Here is a 13,827-nt window from a genome sequence, read left to right as displayed (position 1 = left end):
GGCTTAACTCCTGTCGTGCCGTTATGATGGACTCCTGGAAACGTAATTAACGGTAGGAATAATTCCTATTTTTTGGGCTACATTGTCTCCAGCGAGGGCTTTGAGATGGACCCTGTGAAGGTTCAGGCTGTGCAGGAATGGCCTAGGCCTATTGGTTTGAAATCTATACAGAGATTTTTGGGTTTTGACAATTATTACAGGAAATTCATTAAGAATTTTTCTGTAATTGTTAAACCTCTAACCGATCTCACAAGGAAAGGTGCAAATACGGCCCAGTGGACTACTGAGGCCATTGAAGCGTTTGAGTATCTCAAAGAGAGGTTCAGTTCTGCCCCTATCCTTATGCAGCCTGATGAGACCAAGCCTTTTTTGTTCGAGGTCGATGCTTCATCGGTGGGGGTCGGAGCAGTTTTGTCTCAGGAGAACAAGGGTGGAGTACATCCTTGTGCCTTCTTTTCGAAAAAAAAATTCGGAAACCCAACTGAATTATGATGTTGGAAATCGGGAGTTGCTGGCTATTAAACTCACGTTTGAACATTGGCGTCATTTTTTGGAAGGCACTAGATTTCCTATTCAGGTTTTCACAGATCATAAGAATTTGATCTATCTGGATGCTGCCAAGCGCTTGAATGCCCGTCAAGCTAGGTGGGCACTTTTTTTTTTCTTGGTTTCATTTTTCTGTTACCTATATAGCTGGTACTAAGAATGTTAAAGCCGATGCTTTATCTCGCAGCTTCTCTCCTACGGTCGGTGCCGAGGAGGAGGAGAGCATTTTACAGAAAGGAGTGGTGGTGGCGGCTTTGGACTCCGTTTTGTAGAATGAGATTCTGAAAGCTCAAGATGATGCTCCATCTAACACTCCCCATGGGAGGTTGTTCGTGCCTAGAGCCTTTAGGAGAGATTTGTTTGTGGAGTGTCATGAGTCTCGGTTGACAGGTCATCCAGGAAATTTCGGAGACTAAGAGACTGATCAGTCGCAGTTTTTGGTGGCCTGGATGGCAGAAGGAAGTCATCAAGTGGGTGCTTCAGTGTACTGTGTGTGCTAGGTCAAAGGCTTCACATACTCCTGCTGCGGGGTTGCTTTGCCCTCTGGAGGTTCCTAGTGCGCCTTGGACGCATCTCACAATGGATTTTATTACTGATCTTCCTGTGTCCGAGGGTCTTACTGTCATCTGGGTGGTCGTGGACCATTTTAGTAAGATGTGTCATTTGGTTCCATTCATTAAGTTGCCCTGCGCCAAGACACTCGCTAAGGCGTTTGTTAAGGAGATTGTCAAGCTCCATGGCGTTCCCACGGATATTGTTTCTGATAGAGGACCTCAGTTTGTGGCTCGCTTTTGGCGTGCTTTTTGTGACAGGTTGGGAGTCCATTTGTCATTTTCGTCTGGTTATCATCCTGAGTCTAATGGATAGACTGAAAGAAAGAACCAGGATGTTGAACAGTTTTTGCGTTGTTTTGTGACGGACAATCAAGAGGTGTGGTCGGAGTTTCTGCCTCTCGCAGAATTTGCTCTTAACAATCGTACATCCTCCTCTGCTGGGTGTTCTCCTTTTTTTTGTTGTACTCGGAGACATCCGTCTTTTGGTTCGTTTTCCAAATTGGGGTCGGCGGTGCCGGAGGAGGAGAATTTTTCCGGTGATTTGGAGAGCGTTTGGACTAATGTACGTTGTAACCTTCAAGAGGCTAACAAAAAGTCCAAGAAGTATTTTGACAGGAAACGTAAAGAGGTTTTATTTACTGTGGGTGACATGGTTTGGTTGTCCTCGAAGAACCTGTGGTTGAGGATTCCCTCTAATAAACTGGGTCCTAAGTTTGTGGGTCCATTTAAAGGGCTTCAGGTTGTTAACCCGTCTGCTGTTAGGTTGGATGTCCCTACTTCCTGGAAGATTAATCCTGTGTTTCATGTTTCCTTGTTGAAAAAGGCTGACGTATCTGATAGGGACGCCACTGTCACAGTTCCTCCTGTGGTGGAAGACGGCGAATATGAAATTTCTCGTATCTTGAATTCTAGATGGCATAGAGGGAGATTACAGTATCTTGTCTCCTGGAAGGGTTTCGGTCCCGAATACAACTCCTGGGTAAGGACGGATGATGTCTCTGCTCCTAGGCTTGTTAAAGCTTTCCACAGGGGGTTTCCGGATAGGCCTGAGCCTGGAGGATCCTCATAAAAGAGGGGGTACTGTTAGAACCCTCCTGTTTGTTTTTTCTATCTTCTGTTTTGCGGTCACGTGACCATCTGCCTTTATATTCCAGCTCCGCCCTTTTGGCTGTGCTGGACTTCAGTGTTGTTTGACTGTTTTGCTAGCCTGGTGCTTCGGTGCCTTTCTCGGTCTGTTCTTGGTCCTCTGGGACCTCTAGTACTTTTTGTCCGTTTGTCTTTTGTGTTCTACAGCATTTTCTGTTTAGGAGGTGTCCCATTTTTGTCCCAGTCCTTAGTTCTTTTAGGGACCCCTCCCTTAATTCTATAGGTCTTTGTTCAGACTAGCCGAGGACGAAGGCGGGTCTGTTCACTAGTAACAGGCAGCCCGCTACATCGTAGGGATTCAGCTTAGTCTTACTGTAGGGCCAGCTTTCCCCTATCTTTACTTAGTTCTTGTTGGAGATCATAACAGTTTTCCTGTTGCTTAATTGTGTAAACGTACTTTTCCTTAACATGGCTTTATTAAATACTACTGTTTTAAGAAAAACTGTTTGGAGATTGAATGTTGGACTATCTACTTCTGTGCTATGACTTGTACACCTACACATCCGGCTCTAAACTCCTATGAAAAAATAACTAACATACAACTACTAAACGCGTCTTCATCCTCACTCTCCATTATGTAAGATAGCGGGGCACAATTATGTATTTTGGTCCCTATGTTCCTTGGTATCATACCATAATACCCTTCTCCTCTATCCGTTTTTTCTCTTCAGTCCTTACTTGGGACTTGTTGAACCTTTATACGATTGTTACTCTGTTTCTTTACCTTTTTGAATGTCAAAGAATTTTCAGAAAATAAAGTGTAGACTCCATTATTTTAGAAATTGATACAAATCCTGGCCGTCAGACCCCCAATTCTGTGTGTCTAATTGAGGAAAATAGATGTTACATTAGTGAAAATTCCTTAAATGACATATTTTTATTTTTTTTGGAATGGAAAATATCTCTATGCAGGACAACCCAAATATTTGGAGTGATCGTCCATTGCAAACGGCTGCCCTGAAGCTGCTGTCCCTGGAAGTGGTGCACCTGCTGGCCCTGCGCTCCGCCATGCTGGACGCCATGCTGTCTGACTATACGCTGCTGGTCGATAGTTATCTTACTGGATATTGCCACAAAGCATCTGATATGTTCCTTACTACAGAGGTACTGAACACTTTAACACTCGTTTTATGGCAGCTGGTAATGATATTATTAGTAATTCAAAGTCTTAATGTTTTCTGTTTCATAGGTTATTTGGAGTGTTGATATAATTCTACATTTACCTAAGTATTGTGTCTGACATGAGTAATGGAGGCTTTTGCCTGCTTATGGCCTAATTTACAGCTCCTGCTCCACTCCAGATCCCTGCCTCTAGATTGCCGCTGGTCCATGACCCTCACCAGTCTCTATGTACCTATATTGAATGGACCAGTCATGTTTCTTATCAGGTCATGATCAATCATGATGATGATCTCGGTGTTTGGCTGGATCATCACCATGCCTGATCATGGCTCCAGCCAGCGCATAGACATGAGGGGACTGTAGACCTGCAGGGGAAAAAGGTTTCCTCCAACAGGTGACTTTCTCCTGTATTCTTTTGCAATAATGTTTTATTAACATAATAGAAATAATTTTGTAGATTTATATGTAATTACAATTAATTAATTGACCTAACTCTTTAGCCCCATACAATTGATGGTCAGCAACTAAAGGCATCTGTGGCTGCATCAAAAAGCGTTATGCCTTTTCTTTTCTCATGGATAAGGGAAAGTACAGGAGGCTGTACCCCACTGGTCTTCCATCTTCACATCCAGTGTACCCATCCTCTGGGTATAGTTTTGTTTCTTTTGCTGCAGGACTCCCTGCTTATTCCACCAAGCCAAGGCCATTATCCAGAGCCTGGTCCTTCAGTGCTCTCCTCCATATCATGACCCAAGAAGTTCAGCTGCCTTACTGTGAGCCGCTGCGGTACCGATGGCAGTCCTGACTGTGAGCCTCTGCAGTATTAGTGTCAGTCCTGACCCGGGAGCCTCTGTGGTATCGATGGCAGTCCTGACTGTGAGCCTCTGCGGTATTTGTGGCAGTCCTGACTGTGAGCCTCTGCGGTATTTGTGGCAGTCCTGACTGTGAGCCTCTGCAGTATTTGTGGCAGTCCTGATCGGGAGCCTCTGCGGTATCGATGGCAGTCCTGACCCGGGAGCCTCTGCAGTATTAGTGACAGTCCTGACCCGGGAGCCTCTGCAGTATTAGTGACAGTCCTGACCCGGGAGCCTCTGTGGTATCGATGGCAGTCCTGACTGTGAGCCTCTGCAGTATTTGTGGCAGTCCTGATCGGGAGCCTCTGCGGTATCGATGGCAGTCCTGACCCGGGAGCCTCTGCAGTATTAGTGACAGTCCTGACCCGGGAGCCTCTGTGGTATCGATGGCAGTCCTGACTGTGAGCCTCTGCGGTATTTGTGGCAGTCCTGACTGTGAGCCTCTGCGGTATTTGTGGCAGTCCTGATCGGGAGCCTCTGCTTTATCGATGGCAGTCCTGACCCGGGAGCCTCTGCAGTATTAGTGACAGTCCTGACCCGGGAGCCTCTGCAGTATTAGTGACAGTCCTGACCCGGGAGCCTCTGCAGTATTAGTGGAAGAGAAAGGGAGAAAAAGCGCGCTATGTGAAGGACCTGACAGGTAGATGTGACGGAAACAGCCAAAAGGCCACTCACCTGTTGGAGTTGTGCACCCCTGCACAACTCCGGTGTTAGTGTGAAAATGGGAGGAGCAGGCACGTCCCACCGCAAGGTACAGGTAGCTTGGCACACCACGTGCCATGTGCTGCACACCGCCGCTCGTGCTCACCGCTTCCAGGTTTCAAAATTGCAGGCCACATGTCCGCCCACAGATCACATGACTCAGGATCAGATGTGCATCACCACAGGTCCTGAAAGCTAGGAGAGTGCAGCCCCCAACCGCAGGTCCTGAGTTGAGCAGCCAAAGGGGAATTTTATAGTGGGGGGATTTAAGAATGATTAACTAGAAGCTGCTCCTGCCGCTAACCCCCAAAGGGGGATTGAAAGTGGTCCAAATTAAATAAAAAAGCGGTCTATAGGGCGCTGAACGAATGAACACTAGAGGTGAAAAACCTGAGGAAGATAGTTTACTATCGAAACGCGTTGTGGAAAGGGCTAATTAAATTTATTTTTTAGCCCTAAAAAAAAAAAAAGCGCCCTATAGACCACTTTTTTATTTAATTTGGACCACTCTGCAGTATTAGTGTCAGTACTGACCCAAGAGCCTCTGCTGTATTAGTGTCAGTCCTGACCCAGGAGCCTCTGCAGAATTAGTGACAGTCCTGACCCAGGAGCCTCTGCAGAATTAGTGACAGTCCTGACCCAGGAGCCTCTGCAGTATTAGGGACAGTCCTGACCCGGGAGCCTCTGCAGTATTAGTGACAGTCCTGACCCAGGAGCCTCTGCAGTATTAGGGACAGTCCTGACCCGGAAGCCTCTGCAGAATTAGGGGCAGTCCTGACCCAGGAGCCTCTGCAGTATTAGGGACAGTCCTGATCGGGAGCCTCTGCAGTATTATGGACAGTTCTGACCGGGAGCCTCTGCAGTATTAGGGGCAGTCCTGATCGGGAGCCTCTGCGGTATTAGGGGCAGTCCTGATCGGGAGCCTCTGCAGTATTAGGGGCAGTCCTGATTGGGAGCCTCTGCGGTATTGGGGGCAGTCCTGATCGGGAGCCTCTGCGGTATTGGGAGCAGTCCTGATCGGGAGCCTCTGCAGTATTGGGGGCAGTCCTGATCGGGAGCCTCTGCAGTATTGGGGGCAGTCCTGATCGGGAGCCTCTGCGGTATTAGGGGCAGTCCTGATCGGGAGCCTCTGCGGTATTAGGGGCAGTCCTGATCGGGAGCCTCTGCGGTATTAGGGGCAGTCCTGATCAGGAGCCTCTGCAGTATTGGGGGCAGTCCTGATCGGGAGCCTCTGCGGTATTAGGGACAGTCCTGATCGGGAGCCTCTGCAGTATTAGGGACAGTCCTGATCGGGAGCCTCTGCAGTATTAGGGACAGTCCTGATCGGGAGCCTCTGCAGTATTAGGGACAGTCCTGACCCGGGAGCCTCTGCAGAATTAGGGGCAGTCCTGACCCAGGAGCCTCTGCAGTATTAGGGACAGTCCTGATCGGGAGCCTCTGCAGTATTAGGGACAGTTCTGACCCGGGAGCCTCTGCGGTATTAGGGGCAGTCCTGATCGGGAGCCTCTGCGGTATTAGGGGCAGTCCTGATCGGGAGCCTCTGCGGTATTAGGGGCAGTCCTGATTGGGAGCCTCTGCGGTATTAGGGGCAGTCCTGATCGGGAGCCTCTGCAGTATTAGGGGCAGTCCTGATCGGGAGACTCTGCAGTATTGGGGGCAGTCCTGATCGGGAGCCTCTGCAGTATTAGGGGCAGTCCTGATTGGGAGCCTCTGCAGTAATAGGGCCAGTCCTGATCGGGAGCCTCTGCAGTATTAGTGGCAGGCCTGACCCGGGAGCCTCTGTGGTATTAGGGGCAGTCCTGATCGGGAGCCTCTGCAGTATTGGGGGCAAACCTGATCGGGAGCCTCTGCAGTATTAGGGACAGTCCTGCCTTTTAAGCTACTGCCAGGCTCTCATGCTATTATATATGAGGTTTCCCGCCCTTGCCACTAATTCAGGTAAAGCAATTGCCCCAATCTTTCTCTTACAACTCACACCCACCTCTCCTAACAGACTGTCCTGTCATTTCCCCCAGTATATTGCCACGTTGGAGGCTTCACAACAAGAGACTTGCTTTCATATTAACGAACAGCAAATATAGGATTTTACCCTTGAACTGTAGCTCAAAACTTCTGTGAAGATGGCAATCAGTGCAACTGACTCGCCCCCTGGGCCGCGTGGGGAACCCGGAACCGGGCCTTTTGTGGGATGCTGGTGGTTGAAGTCTAGTGTGGCGGCGACCCGGTCCGTGGCAGTCTTAGTAGTACTATAAGGGTTTTAGATTAATTGTCCGACTACGCCACCCGTGGATTGCGGTCAGTGGGGACCGCCGCTGCAAGGCAGACCGCTGAGGCCGGTGTTGTGTGTATGCAGCTAAGAATGGGATGACTCCCCACGGGAGAAGTATAGCCTCAGGGCAGTTAGTGTGGATGATGGGCGTGATGGTGCACGAGCGCAGCAGGAATTACTCCGAGTCCGTGCAGTGCAGTTCAGGGTCTTTACTGATGTTATAACGCAGACCCTCCCGGGAGTACTGGTTAGCAGTAGAGGCCTGGTCAGTCTGTGAGCAAGCAGGATCTTCCCCTGGCCAGGTGGAGTTGTAGGCCTCCCCATCTATCTGCACTCTTCCTGGCTACCTTGCTGTTTGCGGGTAGAAGTAGCCCACGTCCCTGAGTATACCGTGTGGTGCTCACCCGTATGGCCGGTGACTTGGGGCCTTCTGTTAGCCTCCGCTCCACGATGGCGGTGCTGGTCCCTTGCTTGTGACCGTGCCTCCGGGCTTCTATGGCCAGAGGACCTGGAATCCCCTGCCGGTTGGATTCTGCTGCTGGACCTGGATGTCCCCACAGCCTCGGACTCCATGTCCGGTCTTATTGTCTTCAGCCAGGGCTTCCAGCCCCTGGCACTCGCTGCTGCTCCTACAGAGCTCCTAGGTCTTCCTTTCCCTGTGTCTGCTCTCCAGACGAGACTGCGTCTCTGTCTGGGACTTCACTCCCTAATCCCGCCCCAGACCCAGTTTTTAAGGGCAGATTCCTCCCCTCCCAGGTCTGGGCGGGCGGTGTTGCATGCTTAAGGGCTCCTGACCAGAGAAACCTCCCACTTGCTCTCAGACATAATATTTCTATTACTGTGGCAACCAGACCCCTGGGGTGCCACACAACAAAATCCACTAACGAAGAGGACCAGTGTAGCGTCGGTGTCCCTGCCCTCTGCTAGGCAGGGACTCTGTTCCCCTCACCTCTCCGCTCCGAGCCCGGCGTCCTCCTCCCTCTCTGCTGGCAGCGCGCGCTCCTTCCCGGCCACGGTGCTTAGGGCGCGCGCACGCGCGCTCCCCCCCTCTTAAAGGGGCCACGCGCGCCGGTCGGGACATTCCTACCACTCTCGATGACTTAATAACTCTTGCCACCCGGATTGACCTACGGTTCCAGGAGCGTGCCAAAGAGGTCACCCGTGAGAGGAGGTTTCCACGTCTAGCTCCTACCTTCCAGAAACCCGTCACTCCCTCCGTTTCTCCCCAGGTACACTCTCCTGAGCCTATGCAGGTCGACCAGACCAAGATGGTCAAAACCCGTCAGGACTTACGCCGTGCTGAGGGGAGCTGCTTCTACTGTGGCAGCAAGGAGCACCGGATCCGTACCTGCCCGGAGAGGTCGGGAAACGCCTGTGTCTAGGTTCGCTCAGAGAGGTCGACCTAGACAAGAATAAATCCTCTCCATCTCTGCTGCTGTCAGTCTCAATTATCTGCGGGGAGAACCGTTTTTTCGAACTAGCCCAACTTGACTCTGGAGCAGCCGGGAATCTTATTTCACAGTCCCTGGTAGAAAAACACCGCATTCCCACCAAACCTCTGGCTGTACCCTTATCTGTCGCTGCCGTGGATGGGGGCCTCTTACCACGTCCCATCCAACTCATCACCGAATCCATTACTCTGCAGGTGGGAATGCTGCATTCTGAGAGCATCTCTTTTCATGTTCTGCCTGGACTCTCTCACGCCCTCTTACTAGGCCTACCTTGGCTCCAGAGACATGCACCCGTGCTTGACTGGAAGACCGGAGAAGTCCTTCGTTGGGGACAGGACTGCCATAAGACTTGTTTGGTTCCCGTTCATCCCGTCCGTCCTTCTCCTACCCCAACTAATCTACCTGGACTTCCGATTCCTTATTGGTCATTTGCTGATGTCTTTAATAAAAAGGAGGCAGAGACATTACCCCCTCATAGACCATACGACTGTCCTATCGACCTGTTACCCGGTACTACGCCTCCCCGTGGGCGTATTTACCCATTGTCCGCTGCTGAGACCCGGTCGATGTCCGAATATATTGAGGAGAATCTGGCCCTGGGATTCATCCGGAAATCTACCTCCCCGGCGGGAGCAGGCTTCTTTTTCGTCCCTGTATAGACTATAGAGGCCTTAACCAGATCACGGTGAAGAATAAGTACCCCCTTCCGCTCTCTGTGGGGCGTACAACCTGGTCCGTATCCGTCAGGGGGATGAATGGAAGACTGCATTCAACACCCGGGACGGCCACTATGAATATCTGGTAATGCCCTTTGGTCTCTGTAATGCTCCTGCCGTCTTTCAAGAGTTGGTCAATGACATCTTCCGGGACCTTCTCTACTCCTGCGTAGTGGTGTACCTGGACGACATCTTGGTCTTCTCTCCGGATCTTCAGACTCACCGGAGGGATGTTCGTCAGGTCCTGCTCAGGCTCGGGCAGAATCACCTCTTCGCTAAATATGAGAAGTGCCTCTTTGAGCAGACCTCGCTTCCGTTTTTGGGCTACATTATTTCTCAGACCGGCCTCCGAATGGATCCAGAGAAACTGTCTGCCATCGAGAAATGGCCTCGACCGGAGGGGTTGAAGGCTATTCAGCGGTTCCTGGGCTTCGCCAACTACTACCGCCTCTTCATACCGCACTTCTCTTCCCGGACTGCCCCAATTTCCGCGCTCACCCGTAAGGGCACTAATCCCAGAGAGTGGCCGCCCGAAGCAGAGGAGGCCTTTCTTTCCTTAAAACAGGCCTTTTCTTCCGCCCCGGTGCTGCATCGCCCGGACGGCAACAAGCAGTTCTTCCTGGAAATTGACGCCTCCTCCTCTGGAGCCGGAGCGGTACTTACCCAAAAATCGTCTTCCGGGAGAATGGTAACTTGTGGCTTCTTCTCCAAACTCTTCTCCTCTTCTGAGCGCAACTATTCCATAGGAGACCGAGAGTTATTGGCCATCAAGCTGGCATTGGAGGATTGGCGTTACCTACTCGAGGGGGCTCTTCACCCGGTAATAATCTACACTGACCACAAGAACTTGGCTTACCTCCAGCATGCCCAGAGACTTAACCCACGCCAAGCCCGGTGGTCCTTGTTTTTTGCTCGCTTTGATTTTGTTCTTCATTTTCGCCCGGCTGACAAAAACATCAAAGCAGACGCCTTGTCCCGATCCTTTCTGGTGTCCGATCTCGAGGAAGAACCCAAACATATCATCGATCCCGCCAGAGTAATGCAAGTGGCTCCCGTGAGTCTAAATCGTCTCCCTCCCGGTAAGACGTTCGTTTCAGTACCTGATCGGGAGAAGATCCTACACTGGGGCCATTCGTCTAAACTAGCTGGCCACGCCGGTCAGAAAAAGACCCTCCAGCTTATTACCCGGCACGACTGGTGGCCTACCCTGCACAAGGACGTAATAGACTTTGTTTCTGCCTGTGTGTCCTGCGCCCGCAACAAAGTCCCGAGACACCTGCCAGCCGGTCGCCTCCTTCCGCTTCCTGTGCCTGCTGCCCCCTGGCAGCATATTGCTATGGACTTCATAACTGATCTCCCCGTCTCTGCCGGTTGTACGTTCATTTGGGTGGTCGCTGACCGCTTTTCCAAGATGGCTCACTTTATTCCCCTGCCAGGCCTCCCGTCTGCACCCGAGCTGGCTAAAGACTTTATTCGCCACATCTTCCGTCTTGATGGCCTGCCCCTCCACATCGTGTCGGATCGTGGGGTACAGTTCACCTCACGTTTCTGGAGAGCCACTTGTAAATTGCTAGACGTCACCCTGGACTTCTCCTCCGCTTACCACCCACAGTCTAATGGTCAAGTGGAGCGGATCAATCAGATCCTGACCAGTTACCTCCGGCACTTCGTTAATGCCCACCATTCTGACTGGGTGGATCTCCTGCCATGGGCCGAATTCTCTTACAACAATCACGAGAGCGAATCTTCCTCCAAATCCCCGTTTTTTTGTAGTCTTCGGTCAGCATCCTCGGATCCCATTTCCCGTCTCCACCTCAGTGGATAATCCGGCTGCGGAATCTCTTGTTAACAAATTTTCCTCCTTGTGGGAGAGTACCCGGTCCGCACTCCTTCAGTCGTCCGAGCGTATGAAAAGACATGCTGACAAAAAACGTCTGGATCCTCCTCAATTCCGTCAAGGGGATAAGGTCTGGCTCTCGTCCAAGTATGTCCGGCTCAAGATTCCTTCCTATAAGTTAGGGCCTCGGTTCATCGGTCCTCTGGAGGTCATCAGTCAGATCAACCCGGTGGCCTATAAATTGAAACTCCCGGCCAACTTGCGGATCCCTAACTCCTTCCATGTATCTCTCCTCAAACCCGTGGTACTTAACTCTTTTTCCAAGTCTACAGGCACGCCTCCTGCTCCGGTTTCCGCTGAAAACGAGTTTGAGGTAGAGAACATTCTGGCCACAAAAAGGGTAAGAGGAAAGACCTTTTTTTCTAGTAGATTGGAGGGGGTTTGGTCCTGAAGAGAGAACGTGGGAGCCCCGGGAGAACATCCATGCCCCTCTCATCCTTGCTAAATTTCTGTCTGGCCTAAAAAAGGGGGGGCCTAAAGGGGGGGGTACTGTAGCGTCGGTGTCCCTGCCCTCTGCTAGGCAGGGACGCTGTTCCCCTCACCTCTCCGCTCCGAGCCCGGCGTCCTCCTCCCGCTCTGCTGGCACCGTGCTTAGGGCGCGCGCGCTCCCCCCCTCTTAAAGGGGCCGCGCGCGCCGTCCTAAGGAGTCCCCGGCCAATGGCCGGAGGACTTCACCATATATAAGGCACCTCCTCCAAAATGGAGGTGCCCGAGCAATGTTGTTGCACTGTTCACTACTCTGCTTCAGCCCTCAGGTCCCGTTGCCAGTTACCTGCCAGTTTCCTGCCAGATTGCTGTCTGATTCCTGCCTGTTATCCGCTTACCTGCTTGCTAGCCTGAGGTCCGACGGTCTGCCTTCCGACACCTGTCAGTCTGTCTATGGACCAGCTTGCCCGCTCACCTGGGAGCGCCCACCTGCTACCCGCCTGCTAGCCTACCTGGAGGTTCCGCCGTCACGTGCTGTGACCACCTGCCAGTCCAGAGACTCTTGCCCGCTCACCTGGAAGCGCCCACCTGCTACCCGCCTGCTAGCCTACCTGGAGGTTCCGCCGTCACGTGCTGTGACCACCTGCCAGTCCAGAGACTCTTGCCCGCTCACCTGGGAGCGCTCATCTGCTACCTGTCTGCTAGCCTACCTGGAGGCTCCGCCGTCACGTGCTGTGACCACCTGCTTATCCAGAGACGCTCACCTGGGAGCACACATCTGCCATCTGCCTGCTAGCCTACTTGGAGGCTCAGCCGTCACAGGTCGTACCTACCCTTTACCCAGAGACTGTCCCGGTCACTTGCCGTGACCTTCTGCCTGTTCACTCAGAGACTGCCCCGGTCACTTGCCGTGATCTCCTGCCCGTTCACCCAGAGACTGTCCCGGTCACTTGCCGTGACCTCCTGCCCGTTAACCCAGAGACTGCCCCGGTCACTTGCTGTGACCTCCTGCCCGTTCACCCAGAGACTGCCCCGGTCACTTGCCGTGATCTCCTGCCCGTTCACCCAGAGACTGTCCCGGTCACTTGGCGTGATCTCCTGCCCGTTTACCCAGAGACTGCCCCGGTCACCTGCTGTGACTACCTGCCTGTCTTCCCTGGTCGCCACCCGCTTCCTTACAAGGACCGCCCCCTTGTATAAGTTGCTCAGAGGTTCCGCCTCCCAGACCCGTTACAACCAGTAAGTCTTCCTGGGTTCTGTATTTTGTGGTAAAATCACGTCCTCCGTCTACAGCTGAGGGCATGCTCACATCACACTTTTACCTCTCGCCAGTGGCACCTTTGCATGTTGCACTGTTTGGCTTTTACAGACTTTTGTTGCTCTGCATGTTCAACTTTGATGTGGTCTGTAATCCTAAATTAGCTGAGGTGCTAAAAAGACAGAAAATAGAGGTAGAAACTCCCCCATTGGACCGTCAGAATGAGCTCACTGACACATTCTCATTTGCCTCACTATCATTTACTTCCCAGCCGAATTATTGCTGTTTCCTATGTGAATCCTATCGTCCACATTTCAAGACCTATACTGGATTAACGCTGTTCTATGGCCATGTCTGATATTGCAGCTCATTTGTATGAAGGCTGTCCGCTGGCTGGTTTAGCAGTACTGTCATGGCCGGCACGGTATATCCTGTAGGCACGTTCCTCCAGAATGATGTGACAGACAGAAAACTATTACTTCATGTTGCTGATGCTGAAGGTGTTGATTCATGGGGTGTACTTAATTTTTCACGCACTGCATTTTGGTCATATATGTTAATCATTTGTTGTGATGTTCATCAGGGGTTTTATATACCTAATTTTAAGAACTTCAGAAAACCAGATGTTTATGTCGAGATGCATAAAATAATGGAATTCAGAGAGCGTGTCCTTGGTTCTTCTCATGACCACCTTGAGCTCTCCTAAGATCTGTTCTTGTTGTGTTCCTCCGCAGGCCGCCTCCTGCCAGATTCCCAGAGAACTTCAGCAGATTTGTGTACTGCAGCAAAGGAGAAGAGAAAAGGCCTTGAGATTATATCAAGTTACTTCCCAAGGACACCTGATAAGGGAAGAAATGTAAAGTCCGACATTCATGGAACTATTTTG

The 13,827-nt window shown here is 51.4% G+C and overlaps 1 protein-coding gene across 1 annotated transcript in view; it reads left to right on the top strand.

Moving 5' to 3' along the window:
• The window catches only part of LOC141152926 (piRNA biogenesis protein EXD1-like), a 107,472-nt gene extending 93,645 nt beyond the window's left edge, over positions 1 to 13,827 (top strand). The window contains exons 10-11 of the mRNA XM_073637568.1: positions 3,159 to 3,350; positions 13,676 to 13,827. Coding sequence (XP_073493669.1) covers positions 3,159 to 3,350; positions 13,676 to 13,801 — 318 coding nt within the window. The 3' untranslated portion in view covers positions 13,802 to 13,827. The remainder of the gene's footprint in view (positions 1 to 3,158; positions 3,351 to 13,675) is intronic.

Source organism: Phyllobates terribilis, unplaced genomic scaffold (assembly GCF_046119375.1).
Source record: "Phyllobates terribilis strain yellow unplaced genomic scaffold, ASM4611937v1 Scaffold_7__3_contigs__length_470593459, whole genome shotgun sequence".
Taxonomy (NCBI): Eukaryota; Metazoa; Chordata; class Amphibia; order Anura; family Dendrobatidae; genus Phyllobates; species Phyllobates terribilis.
Note: the sequence above shows the minus strand (reverse complement) of the source record. Positions and strands in the feature narration are given on the sequence as shown.